At 40.3% G+C, this 17,571-nt stretch overlaps 4 protein-coding genes across 7 annotated transcripts; 1 reads left to right on the top strand and 3 right to left on the bottom strand.

The window, feature by feature from the left end:
• Window positions 1–36: 36 nt before the first annotated feature.
• On the bottom strand, window positions 37–3,761 carry LOC134179875 (uncharacterized). Of its 3 annotated transcripts, none has more exons than XM_062646883.1 (6): window positions 3,703–3,761; window positions 3,563–3,646; window positions 2,014–2,946; window positions 1,803–1,949; window positions 1,106–1,736; window positions 37–1,024 (listed from the first exon to the last, which is right to left on the bottom strand). In XM_062646883.1, exons 2-6 carry the CDS (start codon window positions 3,599–3,601, stop codon window positions 423–425), a joined length of 2,352 nt encoding a protein of 783 aa, XP_062502867.1. In that variant the 5' UTR covers window positions 3,602–3,646; window positions 3,703–3,761; the 3' UTR covers window positions 37–422. The 3 variants fall into 3 exon arrangements, with proteins under 3 accessions (XP_062502867.1, XP_062502866.1, XP_062502865.1); XM_062646882.1 differs by having other exon boundaries at window positions 2,077–2,946; window positions 3,558–3,646; window positions 3,703–3,755; XM_062646881.1 differs by having other exon boundaries at window positions 3,558–3,646; window positions 3,703–3,755.
• Window positions 3,762–4,038: 277 nt separating this feature from the next.
• LOC134180214 (uncharacterized) lies at window positions 4,039–8,493 on the bottom strand. The gene is made up of 6 exons (XM_062647317.1): window positions 8,436–8,493; window positions 8,309–8,379; window positions 5,998–6,897; window positions 5,786–5,938; window positions 5,107–5,716; window positions 4,039–5,041 (listed from the first exon to the last, which is right to left on the bottom strand). The coding sequence occupies exons 1-6, from the start codon at window positions 8,485–8,487 to the stop codon at window positions 4,308–4,310; spliced, it is 2,520 nt and encodes an 839-aa protein (XP_062503301.1). The 5' UTR covers window positions 8,488–8,493; the 3' UTR covers window positions 4,039–4,307.
• A 597-nt stretch (window positions 8,494–9,090) lies between these two features.
• LOC134179775 (actin-related protein 10-like) lies at window positions 9,091–14,345 on the bottom strand. Of its 2 annotated transcripts, none has more exons than XM_062646732.1 (15): window positions 14,256–14,345; window positions 14,119–14,191; window positions 13,973–14,058; window positions 13,804–13,912; window positions 12,676–12,783; window positions 12,544–12,611; window positions 11,258–11,334; window positions 11,149–11,184; window positions 11,026–11,092; window positions 10,927–10,951; window positions 10,797–10,873; window positions 10,226–10,307; window positions 10,097–10,173; window positions 9,919–10,043; window positions 9,091–9,521 (listed from the first exon to the last, which is right to left on the bottom strand). In XM_062646732.1, the coding sequence occupies exons 1-15, from the start codon at window positions 14,342–14,344 to the stop codon at window positions 9,220–9,222; spliced, it is 1,401 nt and encodes a 466-aa protein (XP_062502716.1). In that variant the 5' UTR covers window position 14,345; the 3' UTR covers window positions 9,091–9,219. The 2 variants fall into 2 exon arrangements, with proteins under 2 accessions (XP_062502716.1, XP_062502717.1); XM_062646733.1 differs by having other exon boundaries at window positions 14,119–14,170; window positions 14,256–14,344.
• A 354-nt stretch (window positions 14,346–14,699) lies between these two features.
• On the top strand, window positions 14,700–17,259 carry LOC134180231 (uncharacterized). The gene is made up of 5 exons (XM_062647333.1): window positions 14,700–14,934; window positions 15,004–15,082; window positions 15,171–15,470; window positions 15,667–16,430; window positions 16,637–17,259. The coding sequence occupies exons 1-5, from the start codon at window positions 14,911–14,913 to the stop codon at window positions 17,066–17,068; spliced, it is 1,599 nt and encodes a 532-aa protein (XP_062503317.1). The 5' UTR covers window positions 14,700–14,910; the 3' UTR covers window positions 17,069–17,259.
• The last annotated feature ends 312 nt before the right edge of the window (window positions 17,260–17,571 follow it).

The raw sequence follows: 17,571 nt of genomic DNA on the forward strand, positions 1-17,571 counted from the left end.
CATTTAGTAGTTTATGTTGGATGTCAGTGTTAGTGTTATCTAGCTTTGTGTTGCCCCTGGAGAAGACTATACATCATTTGTATGATGTGAAGGAAACAATAATAAAAAATAACAATATGGTACTGTCTACAGTATGAACAGTCAGTCTCTAGATCTAGTGATCATGATGCCTAGAAAGGGCCCTACTTGACAACTTAGTCATCAACTGTTCGGGTTAGATTTAATTGCAATGACAGCTAGTGCATCGGTAGCTGTTTGGGTTTAATTTATATTATTAGTTCTGTACAGTGTAGTACATTATGATGGGATTAAAAATGTACAGAACATTTTTAAAGATAACTTTCAATACCAAGAAATTTTTTGTAAGCACCTAATCTAACCCATTTTCATATGTGTGCTTCTTTCACCAGTACCATGCAGTGTCAAGATATTCGATCATCTCTTGTGCTCTTCTCACTCGTGTCATAGAATTCATGACGTATGTCGGCACTGCTGTCAAGCTGATCTTGCTTGCCACTGCTGCACAAGTCATTCACACCAGCTTCTCTAGTAGAATCACTAGTAGCTCCTATCTCCATGTTCATTTCCACTATCTTTTTTACTAAGGCATCAGTACGTTCCACAGGATACGAAGTAGCAGGAGATATTGCCAACGTTACTTGACTTAAGGGTCTGGGAGATGAATTTAGGTCAAAAGAACTGTCTCTTTGCCGGGAATTAACTGGAACAGCCTGACCCGGATAATTATGAAGCATCTGTCCATGTAGTGTAGATCTTGAAACTATGGTTATTTCAGCTGTGGAGTCAAAACACAACATCTCAGCTCTCGGAGCAACTTGATCAAATTCAGTAGTACAGTATTGACATAGATCATGAGAGTGTATGACATTAAATTGTGGATGAACTGATGCTCCAATTGCAACAAATTCTAAATTTGGATTAAACGGCTCATAGAGATTGGTATCATACTTGTGACTCAAGATGAGAGCAATCAGCTTCTCAAACTGGCAAACAGCATCATCATCTGTATCAATACAGCCATTTATAGTATTACAAATTACCTGCACACATGACTGCACACGTCATCATAAACAACAGATCTTACCACAAGGTGGATCCTCGCAGTACCCTACACGACATTGATCTTGCAGTCCTTTGAAAAGAGCAAGAACCTCTTCTACACATGCTTCACTGGATGTGCATATGTAACAAGACAACAACTTCTCCAACTGACAAATAGTTGCTACTTCTGATGTGTCTGCTTCCAGATTCAAATGCTTTCGTACTTCTCCCTCCAAACTTGAATGAAGCCTTTGAGCAAGAGTAAGTAGCAATGAAACAGATGTACCAACTTTCATAAAATAGTCTGCAATCCTTGACAAATTTGAGTTATTTAATGTTGTTCCTTGATTGCGAAGCTCTTGAGCTCGAGTTTGAAAACACACAGGTGCACGCTGTCTGTTTTCTAAAGGCAAACACCAAGTTGTCAAGCTGGCTCCTTGCTGTTGCTGCTGCTTAGCAAGAGAAAGTGCACCACAGTCATAAACCTCATTCAAGTTCAATGTCTTTTGACACACTAACTGGCAAGTGTAAAAGGGTGAAAACGGTTGGTCAGGTGGCCTGCAAACACCACCAGTCAGAGTACAAATAGAAAGAGTACAACTCGAAGACAATGATCCACAAAACACAATGTGCTGAACGAATTGAGTGCCAGTCTTACACTGACACACACTGGCCTAATAATCACAACACATCAGATTGAGTCAACAGGAGTAATAAGAAGCACAATGTAAAGACATTACTAGAATTTGATCCTGTTCTAACGGCATTAAACTGACTGCAAGCCTATTGAAACCCCTCTCCAAATCCAACAACATCATACCATCAGCAGTTCCTTCACCTATTAGAAATAGTTGTGGCAGTCTCAAACTTTCATAATCAGCTGCAGCCTGCAATAGAAAAACAATCAATCAAATACAGACCAGTCCAATAACAGTTATAGAAAAGTATTACCAGTACTATTTCAGAATTGTTTGCTATAAACACATGTAAACCTGTGAGAACTTGATCACTCACTTCAGCAAACACTCCTGCATAAAGCTGCCAATATTTGTGACGAACAATGTAGCAAGGAACAACATCACAATGATGCTTCAACCAACAAGCAACGTATCGATGACTGCCACTAGTGGTTGAATCAATAATATGACACTCAGTATCATCAAGTTCTGTAAAATGGGGATCTTCAAAATTAGTGTTATGCCAAAGCCTGATCTCAACATCTCGAGAGATGCACACATTGATGGCCATAATAAGCAATGCTGGCCTTTCGTACTCAAATCCAGCTGGTAACAGTCGTATTGGAGGTGATAATGGAATTACCTCATTTGGAAGAATTGATGTATATCCAAGTGGCAAATGACTGACTGAAATAGTGGTAGCTGTAATGTTAGGTTGCACTGGAAGAAAGACAGCAAATCTTCCAAGTCTATCTAACACAATTCGTCCATTAGCTGTACACGTTTCTATCATATAAGGCATTGTGATGTCATGATCATCTGCAGCACATTTCAAGTCCTTCTGCTGACTACAGATTGCTGCTTCTACTCCAGAAAGAGCATCAGCAGACATTGACATTCCATTAGCCCCTCCATGTTGCAGTGTATCTAACAGTCTCTCAGACTCTGGGTTAGAAGAGTTTTTTCTTTGTCCTTCCCTTCTGTATTTCCTAACCAACCAAATGCTTCCTATTATCATAATCACCACAAGTGCTCCTCCTGCAGCTGAATATACACCTATAGCTAGATTGCTTTCAAAAATTGAGTTCTTAGAACCAGGATTGACAACACATCCAGGTGTGGTAGATAGAAACTGTGTTTGATCAGTTGATCGTAAATCCTTGAGATAAGAGGCATTACGAGTGCTGTTACTCAATAAACTACCAACCTAAAGCAAAGTCAAACACAAGCTATTAGAAATTTCATAAGAACAAAGTCTAACAATCAATAGATTTAGAATATACGCACACAGCACACAAGTGAGAAATAATTTAGAACAGAAGCAACTGATCAACTTTAACCCCAAATTTTGCCGGAATGACCTTACAGACAAATCAGAGTGTAAAATAAGCACTTTGCACGACTGCCAATACAGTTGCAGTCATTCCCAGACCTCCAATGAAGAGTAATACATTGTAACCATTTACCCCTAGCAGCTTAGGATCAGGGAGTAGACAGTTGGCAAGCGTAGCGTGCGCTAGTGGCCCGCTTAAATGTTTGTGGGTGTACTCTGGGTGATTGGACCACTCCCACCAGCTGGACTAGTGCACAACCAAAACCTTACACAAACATTTACAAAAGCTCGCATATTTTATCAGCTACGAAGTTGATGCCATTTATTGCGTCTGGCGAAGTGAAACGCCGAAGTGCTGCCTACACCTAGGCGACCTTGACTCTGCTGGTAGATAGGCCGTCATACCCGCGAACAGAAGGGCACTCTAGCTGCTAAACGCCTACATTGCACATGTAGCGGCATGTAATATAACGTACGGTACCTACCAAACCTTTGGGAGTGGAAGCCGTTGCATTTGGAAATACAACATGCGTCGCAGGGCGACACTTCGTTGTATGCAACCTCCTAGTATCACCTGCAACACACACGTCGTCAACTGTTTACTGTACAAGCTGTGAAAGTAACACCTACGTGCTTGCAGTGCGGGTAGCACGAAGAGCAAAACCACACCGTGAAACGTCATGTCTAGGAAACTTTCCCTGCTAGCGCGCGCTAATAGCAAAAGTCCTTCAGGAAGTGTACAGTACTGAGTAGTACAAGTCTGGTGTAATTTGTTTGATCTGATGTGTGTGTGTGTGTGTGTGTGTGTGTGTGTGTGTGTGTGTGTGTGTGTGTGTGTGTGCGTGTGCTTGTTTGCGCGAGTGTGTGTATTTTATACCCACGTCCTAGATAATTACATAAACAATTACTACATGGTTTAGTGATACAGTGTCTGAAAAATAGACATGAAATTCGGTTCACACAAACTTGTTAACGAAACATTTGATATGTAATTAGATACTACCATACATACATACATATATACATACATACATACTAAGTCTAAGACCTACACTATAAATATCTAAAAAGCAACATAAACACCTGAACAACAAGTAAAAAGACCAGTTCCCACACAAATTACTGCTGCACCATGTATGATGTCAAATAACTAGAAGTCACATATAACAAAGCTGTAAACAGCAAGAATCAGTCCCACCAGAAAGTTGTTTGTGCAATCTTGTTAGTAAATTCAGTTACTGTTGTAAAACTGGGTCTGAGGGCAAACAAGGTGGGGTTGCCATGGATGATATCTGATCAGCAGGAGTACTTACTATGTAACCCTGTTGACTGTCAACAGTGGCATCTTCCTCTATAGTTGCTCCAAGTCTGTGATTTATAGGAGGGTAACCATACTCACGTCGTAAGTTAGGACCAGTCTTGCTATTGTCACGAGTGTCATCGTACTCACGTCGGAACATATCATCAGTGTTGCTCTTGTTTGTGTTGTTCTCACGAGTGTCATGATAATCATGTCGCAACTTATCAACAATGCTGATCGGACCTTGACTCTCAATGTGACAGGTATCAGCTTGCATCTGAGGTGCCACTGGCACCAATCCATCAGCAGTCTCTGTAAGTTGGTGTGACCTACCACATATCACAAAAGACTGACAAGCTAATGGTCCAGAACGTGAGTCCAGTGTTAAATCAGTCACTCTTTCTCTCGGGCTAACTTGCATCGCAAGATGATCATCCAGTAGGTGACCTCTTGGTAAGTGATCTCTTAACAGTGGAGCAATCATGGGACATTCACGTGAAACTTCATCCAGATGATTTACAGTAGCAGTCAAATGATAAGAGGGTAAGAAGACATCAGTCACTGAGCTACTATCTGCTGCAATAGACAAACTTGCTGAATGAGAAGGTGCATTCTCCTCAGTCAAGATGCAAATAATCAGCTTTGCAAATGAGTGAAAAATAGTATCATCTGCACCAAGAGAATAAAAAAGTTACAAACCACCTGAAGACCCTCACTTTTATCTACAAACTTACCACATGATGGAGGTTGACAATAGTCTACACGACACGAAGATTCTTGCAGTGCCATAAAATGACTAAGAACTTCCTCTATACATGCATTGCCAACCACGGACTTATAACAAGTCACTAATGTCTCCACTTGCCTAGCAGTAGCTACTTGTGATGTATCTCCTTCAACATCCAACTGTTGTCTTAAATGTTCCTCCACACTTAACCTTTGAGCAAGCGTAAGCAGCTCGTTACTAGACATACCAATACGTACGATAAAGTCTACAACGGGTGAATAGTTTGAGTCAGCCAATGTTGTCCCATCTGTTCGAAGTGTTTGAGCTTTACTTCGATAACAAGGTGGGACTAACACTCTCACTCTGTCAGCCAAAGACCAAGTTTCCCATTGAGGTTGTTGGTGCTTCCGGACAAAACTGGGAGACAACAAATAATGAGCCAAATCCAGTCTATTTTCATACAGCAAATGTAAATGAGTAGAAATGCATGGATCAGCTGGCTTGTAAACACCATCGGTTAGAGTAGAAACACGAACATCATACTGACTAGAAGAATGAGTAGGAAACACAACATGGTGCACAAAACGAGTGCCACTCTTGCACCCACACACGCTCGCCTAACAATAAAAAAGTCACAACAGAATGCACTCAACAGTTGCAATAGGAAAACTGTAAGCCAACATTACCGAAATCATATCACACTGAAATGGTGTTATGCTTATTTCTAGTCTGCTGAAACCTCCCTCCAAATCCAACTTGATCATACCATCAGCAGTCCCTCGACCAGTTAAGGGTAGAAGAGTCAAAACAAAAGTCGGGCTTAACCGATCAACTTCATTCTATACAAACAATCAATTTAATACATTCCAGTGTGACCAATGTAGTATAAATAGATTACCTGTACAGTTTCAGAACTATTGCCTATAAGCACATGTAGATTAGTGTCACCATGAAGAGACGTTGTTTCAGCAAACACTCCAGCAAACAGCACCCATGGTTGGTATGGAACTTGATAACATGGAACAACATCACAGTGCCCTTTCAACCAACAGACAACATATCGATGACCTTCACTTGTGGTTGAATCAATATAACACTCAGTATCATCAAGTCTTGTGAAATTGGGATCTTTTGGATTAGTGCTATGCCAAAGGCTAATAGAAGCCTTTGGAGGAATGCACAGGTGGTTATCGACAGGCATGATAAGCAGTCCAGGTCTCTCATACTTAAAATCATCTGGTAGACCCGTGTCTAGCAGTCGTATTGGACATGACAATGGATATACACCTGGAGGAAATTTTGCTGTATAGTTAAGTGGCAACGAACTTACTGAAACAGTAGCATGTGCAATGTTACGCTGTACTGGAACATACAAGGCAAATTTTCTGAGTTTATCGACAACAAGCCCTCCCTTAGTGATATCAGCAGTACAAAGTGCAGAGTCAGAAGATGGTTTAATTTCAGATGAAGCAGCAACAGATGCAAATGACGATTCAATTTCAGATGAAGCAGCAACAGATGGAAGTGACAACAGCACCTCAGACTCAGAATGAGAATTAGGCCCATTTCTCATTAGTTCAGAAATTCGTTTTTTCCGTAACTTCTTCCACACCACTAAAGCAGCTACACACACACACACGACTGCCCCAATTGTGCTTGGAATAATAACTCCTATGTCGCTGTCTGATGATGACTTCTGAATATCGTTGCTATCTCCATGTATTAGAGGAGGAGAATTGTTTACATGAAGAAAATTTGGAAAATCATTATCTTGACTGCTGTCATTTGAAATAATTGCCTGAAAAATGAATGTATAGATTACTCCTAACAGCAAAGTATACTGTACTTAATTAATCACTGCAAACTGCATGTCTACAAGCTATACTGGTACGTTGAAGTTCTTAATTAGAAACTTAAGCTATTACAGTCACAAGTAAGCACATATACTCTAAGGTGGCAAAAGTCATATGTTTGATGACATCAGTCTGTCCTTAAATAAGCTGTTAGGTCAAAAATACTCAAATATATTTACAAAAGTCAGTTTTCTTCACATGAATCTTCAAGCAAGCAATCACCTTGATAAACTCCGTGATTAAAACATTTTGAAACGATTGCTACCATTAAAGTCCAGGCCACAAGCCATAGTTTGCATTCCAATTGTCTGGCCAGCCGTCTGTTGGTCTACAGAGGCATTACTGTAACTGTACATGTAACCCATGCACACCTCGAGTTAATAAGTATAAAGTCTTCGGGCACTAGTGATTTCCTTGGGTGGCCCACCTCAATTTGGGTCCAATAGCTGTCAGATGGTTTTCACAAGTTTCATAGCTGGCTGGTTAATTATACAGTTCACATATGTAGACATCACGGCATTTGGCTTGCTTATTCCCTCTGTGCACAAAAAAGATTGTGCCATTGTTCATCTCTTCAGCTATGAAGCTTTCTGCACAGCATCATTCGGTCTGCATGGTCCACTGTGTTGTTAATTAAACACTAAAACATTGACGAAAGTGGTAATACAGGCAGCTATATGGGATGTCCAGACGTACAGTGGATCAATTGTTCAACTCAGAAACTCCAACTAAGCTCACAAGCGTGCAAATTTGCCACTGTAAAGTCTGTCACGCCCCTGCATGCTGTGATCCAGCTGATTTTGGTTCTAACCACACCTCTCCAGACTGAAAAGAGGTCACCTAGTGTTGAAGTAAACGTTGCATAACTAGAAGCTAAACTGCCAATGAAGCAAAAATGTCTACATATCATCGCTCGATCATCAGACATTAGCAGTAAACGGTGACGACCACAGTGACCACACACAACAGACCTCGTGGTACTCTGCGCCCAATAGAAACACAACATCGACTATAATCTTTTTCGCAATTTGGGAAGCTCTAGTACACGTAGGGAATCGAGTCACATGATGAATTGAGTCACACGATGAATTCATACCCCCCGGACGGAGATGTTGTTTACAAACTCGAAATCGGTCTGAAGACGTGTTCGATGACGTATTGGTTAGGGTTAGAGCTAAGGGTAGGGTTATAAAAGGCGTACACGTACAGTGTACGAATGAACCAACCGGTCCGTGCGCCAGCTACCGGCTGGGTTTCGGACGTCCATTTCCTTGTAGCAGTCCTATCGTCGACAGGCTTATCCGTCCGTAAAGAACACAAATCAGATAGCACAGCTAGCACAGTCCACTAGATTACCCATGCGGTTCCGTTCCGCGTTCCGTTACAAGTTGAGGAGTTGCAATTCGTTTGCAGCCCGTTGGTGGTTACTGAAACACACAAGAAGTAAGCTAATAAACTCATTCTTCAAACGTGGACATCTTACTTATTACATGCAGGAAGACAATCACCGACGCGGCAGCTCTGCTACAAAACATGATTACGCATTCATCTAAAAATAGTCTGTTGTCTAGATGCCCGGATAAAACATACAGTGTATTCCTACTACACGATGGAACGGGTAGCTTAGCTAATACTGCAGTATATTTAGCTACAAGCAACTAGTAGCCAACGCAACACCGTAACCACTACTCAAAGCAAAGAGTGTCTATTATTATTATTACTAGATACGTAACTGTTAGTAGTGGAAGTAGTCTAGAGGTAGGCTAGAGGTAACTACCTAGCTAAAGGTACAGTGTAGACCTCTGCACTTTCATCACATGTGAGTGGCATAGTTGTGCACAATAGTTAATTAGGCAAGTTTGGTAATTAAGTCTGTTTACTCTTGCAAGAGCACAAACATTAATCATACAACTAAGCTCATGCAAATATTAGGGAAATTTTGTAAGTCATTGATTAATTAACTCTAATCAAAATATATATCTAATCAATCTAGATCAACGGCAGATAGGTTGGATGCAGCACATATCATCCTAGCATTGCAACATTGTGTCTCCAGCAACGACAGACTGAACTAATTAACTGTAGGGAAAGACAGATGTACAGTATAATACCTTGTACAGTCACCAATACTCAAAATATGCCTTTGCTGGTTCCTATATTTATCAATCAATTACCAAGTATGTACTCTTGTTACATTAACATAAACTCATTTCTAATAATAATAATAATAATGTGCTACGTTTCAGTTAATTAGACATCAGTCACATTCATTCAGGACTCATCGGTGCTTCAGAAATTGTTGGAACTTGACTTACACTTTTAGACTCTCCAGTTTTTGGCGTCAATGATACCAATGACCTTGAGCGTCCTCGTAGCTTGGGTGTGGATGATGGTGTAGACAACCTTCTCAAGCTGGACACAACATTGGCAGAGCGTTCAGCAGTGGAGACAGTACGCGCTGATGGATCACACGACATCCAGTCAGGCAAGTGATTGGGTTTTGTCTTTAGGAAATGTTCGCGTGACACAGAGTGGTCACTGAGAACATCAACAGAACCATGGAGAGAACCTACAAAAATATTGATTAGCACACAAATAAAGCAAATAATTAAAAACAGAAATAAATCTTATTAGCACTGGTTATAATACACTATTGTGGAATTTGTCTACCAGGCTGAGTATGATGAAGCTTGTGGGTGTATGTATGTAATAACAGTATAGACCCACCTGTTGGTGTATCAAGAATTTCTTTGTGTAAAAGTCCATTTCAAAGTAATAAACTTAATCAAGTAGTAATAACAACAAACAATTTAAATTAAATTTGTCCTACTGGTATGATCAAGATCACACAAAGACAATAATCGACATCAACATGTACATACTTTAGTAGCAACAATACTAAATCAAAACCACACAATGCAGCAGCAAGATGTATGCCTAAATTTTAGGTGATCTCTGATCAGTACCTCCCATCCAGCAAGCACAGTTTGCAGGTACATGTGTAGCATGAAACTTGAATACACGGCTGACCAATGATTGAGCATATCTCCCTCTTGTTGCAATATCTTTCAATTCCCTCATCAAACGATCACTACAACAAACACATCACATAGTAGCTACAATTGAAGTTCCTTATGTGCTAACTGGAAGCCAGGTAGCATAGCAGTTCCTCCCACAACCACAATATTCTCCATGAGAGAGCGACGTACATCAAGAGGACACTAAAAACCAGCATTTGAAAGATACACGTATGAACTCATATAACAACCAAACCTTCAATATGACATCTAGTATAGTTGTTGGTAATGACTTGGACTCTTTGTCATGTTTGAAAATAAGATCAGCTGTTTTCTCCCTGAACACACCAACTCATTAGAACACACCAACTCATTAGCCAAACAGTTGTGCAAACACACACCATTAAAGTTACTACGTGTATACAAATGAATGCCAGTAATATCTGTTCTATACATACATACATACATACATACATACATACATACATACATACATACATAGTGATACATACATACATACATACATTTTTTATTATTAAAAGTTGGTACAACTTCTAAATCCCTAGCAATCTAAATTCTTTACACTAAAGCTAGGTTTACAAGAAAATGTTCATCAAAAGAAGAAGGTTTACAAATAGACATACATACATACATACATACATACATTTTTTATTATTAAAAGTTGGTACAACTTCTAAATCCCTAGCAATCTAAATTCTTTACACTAAAGCTAGGTTTACAAGAAAATGTTCATCAAAAGAAGAAGGTTTACAAATAGACATACATACATACATACATACATACATGTATGTATCCATTTAACACACCTGACAATGCCTGGTATGATGAGAGTTGTACACCCATCCAACGGGTATGATACAGAAGGTGGAATAGGAACAGATTGCTGCAAAGACAATACACAAATAGAAACATGCAAGCAACATACAGCAGGCATACCGTGGAAGTAGTTGACATCTGTTGTCTAATATACAGAACAACACCATATTGTAAAACGATAAACACAAAATTATTATTAACAGTATTCATTTGCAATACCTGACATCATCAGCTATGTGTAGTTCCTGTTCAGAAGTCAATTTCTTTCCAACAAAACAGATGCGTGCTGTGACACTCAAAATAATAAGAAAACGAACAACACAGCAAGCGTGAATCAACCACCTATGATGTCTTCTAGTATCTCATCAGATAAACACACTGACAAAAGCAACAACAACAGTTAGATTGTACTGTTTCCAAGTTACTACAACAACAACACTTTGACTCATACCTTTACTTGCCGGTAATGGTTTACTTGTCTCTCCATCAGTGACAGCAGCATATTCCTTTAGCAGGCAACTTAACTCACTAAATAAGAACAAGTAAGTTACAGTAGCTATAATTGGTGTGACGCCACTGGCAAACAGACAACATAATGTGATAGAAACAAACAACAATACATACAGCAGAAAGAGCAAATACAAGAATTGCATTTAGTTATTCTATCACATGTACATGATCAACCAACAAGCGTAAACAAGAATTTTGTGTATCTTTGACATGATCATTAAAGCTTCATCACATAAAATTCCTTGAGAGTTTAAGTCAGTGACTCTTAGCACTTATTGGTCACCAGCAGAGGCAAAATAGAGCAGGATTCACATCTAATTAACACAAATTCCTGTGGTTGATTTGCCCGCTCTGTAAAGCAAATTAACACAAATTGAGTGGGGAAAACACAAACTCCCAAATAATTTGTTCCTCATATACCGATAATTTAGAGCCCGGATATAGTCACAATATCTTGCTTGTATGACGTCCCTGGTAAGAAGCGACTCGCTCCGTTTATACTGTCCGAGGTTACAAACAGGCATTTCAAATTTGGCGGAGATCCAATGCGCTGTTCTAGAGAAATTCGACTTGTGGCGGGTTTGATCGGCACGAAATAGCTAGCGCCTTCCTAAGATACCTCTGGAAGACACGACACTTTCATTGTCAACCTTGATCAATTCGGCGTACACTCACAGATCATCATCCAAACTTTGAGTAACAACAGCATCCTCGCTAATACGGTCAAGTTCGTGGACTTCAAAAAGGGCTCCTTTAAATTGTCAACATGTACAACCAAAACGTGCATTTGCATTGTGGTGTGGAACCCAGTCTTCATGCACGGTTTCATGGCAATTGGCCCGGCAGTTTGGCGTGATTAATGTTAAAGACATACAGACAGATCAGATCAGACTTTTATATATAGAGAGATAGAGATTAATCGTCAAACAAACAAACAGACTGCCTTTAATACCCAACTTTTAGCTATTACTGTACACATGTACCAAAACAAGTCTTAATTACCTCTGGGTTGCTTATGTTGCATACATATATGTATGTGTATAAATTTCTTGTATACTAGGCATGTACTCTCGAGTTGATGACCTTTATATCACCATTGATTACCTTGCAAGCATTATATCATCAATAAATGTTTACTATATAAGTGTTATTTGACAAACAAACAGACAGACAACAAGATAACAATGGAGATAAAATAACAACTAAACATCGTCTACAATTACTTACGTTTGAAGAGCACGACCTCCACAATCCAATGACTGCCAGCACTTCATCACAGGAATTCCTTCAACAATCTACAAACAAATAAGCATATGACGTCACTTCCAAACTACAAACCAGAAATATGTCAATCAATACAGGCAACAGGCTGGTTTCCTCATAGCCACAGTCAATCACAAGACCGGTGGCTATTCCTAACGAGAGCAATGCCGACAGATGACTTGGAAGAAACATAATAGATGGAACCTAAAGTAAAATAAAGTCACTCTTAGCAACGCATCATTCAGCAACGATGATTTGAGGATCAAATGCAGTGAGTAGAAACCTTTACTGTTAGTATAGAAATTGATCAGTAGTAAGTCATACAATTTCCTTGCATGTATATGGACAAGGCAAACACAGTCAGGCTGTTGACAGACATTGGAGCCACATAATCATTAAACCTGCTCGTGCATGCACTTGAATGCCTTACATGTCACCGGCACACACAAATTGAAATTACAGTTAATCATTAATATTAATCATTTCAACCATATCATAATTAGCCTCGGTATTTCAGACTGCTTTCTGCATGTGATGGGAAGGAAGGGTGGGAGGAGAGAAGAAAGCAGTCTGGGGACAGCTCTATTGTAAGTGACTTCGGAAGTAGGCGGTGTTCATCTTAATCGATAATTACCCGCATTCATTAGGAACAGTAACAAGCACCAGATGGCTCGTGGGATATTGACAGAAGCTGTTTACTGACAGCCGACTACAAACGAACGGGATAACGTAGAAAATGAGTGACTTTACTGAATCCGGTAGAGAGAAGGCAAAGACGTCGTGACCTTGTACTAAAATCGCTTAGCAAGCAGTTGAAGGGTCTTCAAGGCATTATCGTCCGGTAACGTCTAACAAACATTCGCTGAGTTATCATGTCATCAGGAGCGAAACACGTAGCGTGTCGCATTTGTGTTAGCTGCACCCACTGTGCTATTACAGTCGTCTGAGAATCGCTTATAGGTAATTACAAAGTACTCATTGACGTCAGCTGTTGTCTACAGCGCTGATTGGCCGTTTTTAGTGGTGGTTTTGATTTGAACTTGAGCAGTCGCACCTCTTCCGGAGTCACTTACAATAGAGCTGTCCCCAGACTGCTTTCTTTTCTCCTCCCACTCTCCCCTCCCATCACGTGCAGAAAGCAGTCTGGAATACCAAGACTATATCATAATGTATCTCTGGCTTAATTAATTAAAGATGTAGTCAAAATATTTCCTCCCGTTTTACATTGTAATGTTGAAAGAGAGCCTTGGCCAATGTTTTCCTAAATTGAATTGGAGAAAAGAGCGATTCAACGACAACAACTCGTCGATCTCTTGGATTCACCAGCAGTAGTCTATTGCAAACAAACAATAATTTAATAATTTAAATAATATGATCAGTCGAAACATCTCACTTAAAGTAAATATGTTTGAAAAAATCTATCAACACATCATACAACTCGTCAGTCGAGTACTGGTCGCACGTGAATATCCGGGTAATCTAGACACTCTGCAATCGCCATGGTCTTACAGGGAAACTCAAGACGCGCGCAAAATGAACCTTGTTCGAGTGATAGCGCCGTACTTCAGTTGGAATGATGTGTCGAGGACAACTGTCACCAGCAAAGCCGCATCTTCAAGTAGAATTTTACTAAAACGTAGGCTAGAGCTAACGCCGTGCTATGCTATACTTCTTACTTTGTGTAAGCTGTTCCAATATCAAGAATAACCGGAATCTTCTTGTCTTTCGTCAAGGACAAGCCCTCGAAACCTTTTGACGCTGTCATTTTATTGCGCTTGCGCACTAAAGCACGGTTTGGGATTCCGAGGTCCATATATGGCTCTGGGTGACTGTTGCGCAACCGGCTGCGATATTATATTGCTACATATAAATTAAGTTATAATTACATGAAATTAGCTATATTTGTTTTTGGTACACTACCTAGTAGCGACACTATTTGGTTATCAATATCATACATGCCATTGATTTGTAAACTAGTAGACATGTACAATGTCTAGCAATTGCAAATTAAAATTATATATATAAAATAATTAACTTTATCTAAATTTAATTAAAGTTAATTAAACACGACCATAGAATCCACTAATGTAGTCATTCCAAATGTATTTCCTTCTACACACGTTGACAACGCAATAATTTCCAAGTTGGCTATTAACTTGACACAGTGTACGTTCACTGTCAAGCATTTTCATCCGGAAGCTGCTGCGCATGCTGATGCAGCCGGTATTTCTCAGTCATTAGTCATAAATTCTAATTTCTCGCTACAGTTCATTGTTTTGCGGCGTTTTTCTGCGTGACAACCTCTAACGATTCCAAAGACTTCATCACACCATGTCATACACTAGACTGCCTCAAGTAAGTAACGCTAGTGCTGACAAGATTGTGTATCTGGCTAATAATATCTTTTGCTAATAATTCACTCAGAATACTGTGAAGTCAGAGCAACATGGCAGTACGACAGCTAGACCTGCTGGAGCAAGTGCACGTGCAGTCACCTCAGAAGGTCTAGTCTGATTAAATTATTCTTGTAACTTTGCATTTTATATTTTAGTGTTATTATACTGCTGTTTGTCATTGTTGTATGCATGCAGAGATTCCTGAAAATGTGACATCACTGGGAACCACTAGCTCTAACAGAGTCAGTCCATATCACCTGGCCATGGCAACTACAACGACAAGACACCAAATGGAGCAACAAGAAAGTAGTTCACAAAACGTCTTTACAGGAAGACTACCTGGCCCGAGAACGCCAGTGTATGTCCCACTTCTAACTCTCCAGCGGCCAAATGCTCCAACACTAATTTCACCTCGCTTTAACCCGGTGCTATCGCAAACTTTAGCACCAGATGATGACCATAATGTTGATGTCATCGACTCTGGTCTTATAACAGGTAATGAATGGCTTTTGGTTACAGCATGCGACACTAACCATTTTCACTATGAATTAAGTATCTATAGTTGCTGTTTAATTGTTATGCTATGTCATTGGCATGCTGTCTATTTAAGAAGGCACTACAACTTGAGTGCATCATCAAATATACTGTAACTGCATGCTACATGTATTGATCTAACTTATTGTGTTTTCAGTTCAAGACAGACGTTCGAGTAGTCACCGTACTGTTGCTGATCACCGGAGAGACAATATGGACAGTCTACGAATTGAACCGACTTGTGAATTACCTGCAAGAGCAACATACAGCAGCACTCAGTACTTACAATCGGCACCAATACCACAACCAATAGCACCAACAGCGAGCTACACACAACGACATCAGAACAGAAACATTCCAATACAAAGCTTCGTTCAAGAATCGAAGGACAACCGTTGCCATATCACCTCCTCTCCACAGCAGACTTCATACGTGACAGACAAGAGAAACCCTTGGAGGCCTGAGTATACACAAGTACGTCAGCTTGGCTGCACACAACAGCCTCATTTTGTAGGCCAGATAAGCATCCCTAGACTTTGTAGAGCTGCATCACTACCGAACACACAAGAACAAAGGCAGCCTGAGCAACATAGACCACCACCACCATCTGATTCTAGTAATGTGCATAGACGACCGCCACCAAGTTATTTTAGTGCAGTGCAGTTTGTCTTGTCTGAAAACAATCAGCGTCTACCAGACTCAAGTGCATATGTATGCGGTGTGCCTCATACACAAAACTGCCTTCCAACGTTTGAGTTCACTGCAGGTGGTTTGCTGAACATAAATTGGATAGCAGTAACACCACCTAGTCCATCACAAGTGAGCCACCTTGAACAACAATTCCAAATCAGCCACAGGCTATCGGACGAAAGAGCAAGGAGACTGGAAAACGAACTACACATGACTTATTCAGACATCTGGGTGAGTTTAGATATACTTTAATTTCAAAAATAAGTGATAATTGACAAGCAAATGTGAGAGACACTGTAAACTGTTTAGTTGTGTGTGGTGTGTGTGTGTGTGTGTGTGTGTGTGTGTGTGTGTGTGTGTGTGTGTGTGTGTGAGTGTGTGTGTGTGTAAAGCCCTAGATGACTTTAAGAGGCAACAACCAATGTTATCTGTTGTAGACTTGGTTCTGGTATCGACAATGGTTACAAGGTTGTTCAACTAGACAACTAGATCTCCATCGTTTTAGTTCAAACCTGGCTGGCGGGTTGGGAATCTCCACAGTAATGCCACCTCAAGAATTCAGACTGCCCACAAGCTACACAACACACAACACAATGGCTCAACCTCCAACATCCACAAGACAATGTGAAGAACATGTCCAAGACACTACTGCTACATTTTCAGCAGTCAGCCAGTCTACAGATGTCTTGCAGACACACCGCTACACAGTTGAGGTTGACACACCAAGTCAAGACAATCTGACCTCAAACGTTAGACAGCCAATTTCTGTACGTGTTATACCCAGTGTGAGAGCATCAAATCAAGAACCTTCTGCTAAACGGCACTCTAGCTGTGAGGATGATGATTACGAAAGAGGAAAAACAAAGTAAGGATAATGTCACTATTAACTCAGTTCCAGAGACTGCCTATAGTTATAGGCATACAGATATCTACAGATGACATACAGATGCACAAAGTTTGATGCCAATGAGACGTGTTTGTACTGTGACTACAATGTATTGCAGTCTAGTTACATTTTGAGAAAGAAATCAAGTCTTTCCTGTTGCAATCAAGTCTGCCTTGTGTACAACCATGCAGTGAACAACCATGCAGTGAACACACACACACACACACACACACACACACACACACACACACACACACACACACACACACCACACACACACACACACACACACACCACACACACACACACACACACACACACACACACACACACACACACACACACACCACACCACACCACACACACACACACCACACCACACACACACACACACACACACACACACACACACACACACACACACACACACACACACACACACACACACACACACGCACACACACACACACACACACACACACACAC

The sequence above is a fragment of the Corticium candelabrum genome, chromosome 5 (genome assembly GCF_963422355.1).
Source record: "Corticium candelabrum chromosome 5, ooCorCand1.1, whole genome shotgun sequence".
NCBI classification, from domain to species: Eukaryota; Metazoa; Porifera; class Homoscleromorpha; order Homosclerophorida; family Plakinidae; genus Corticium; species Corticium candelabrum.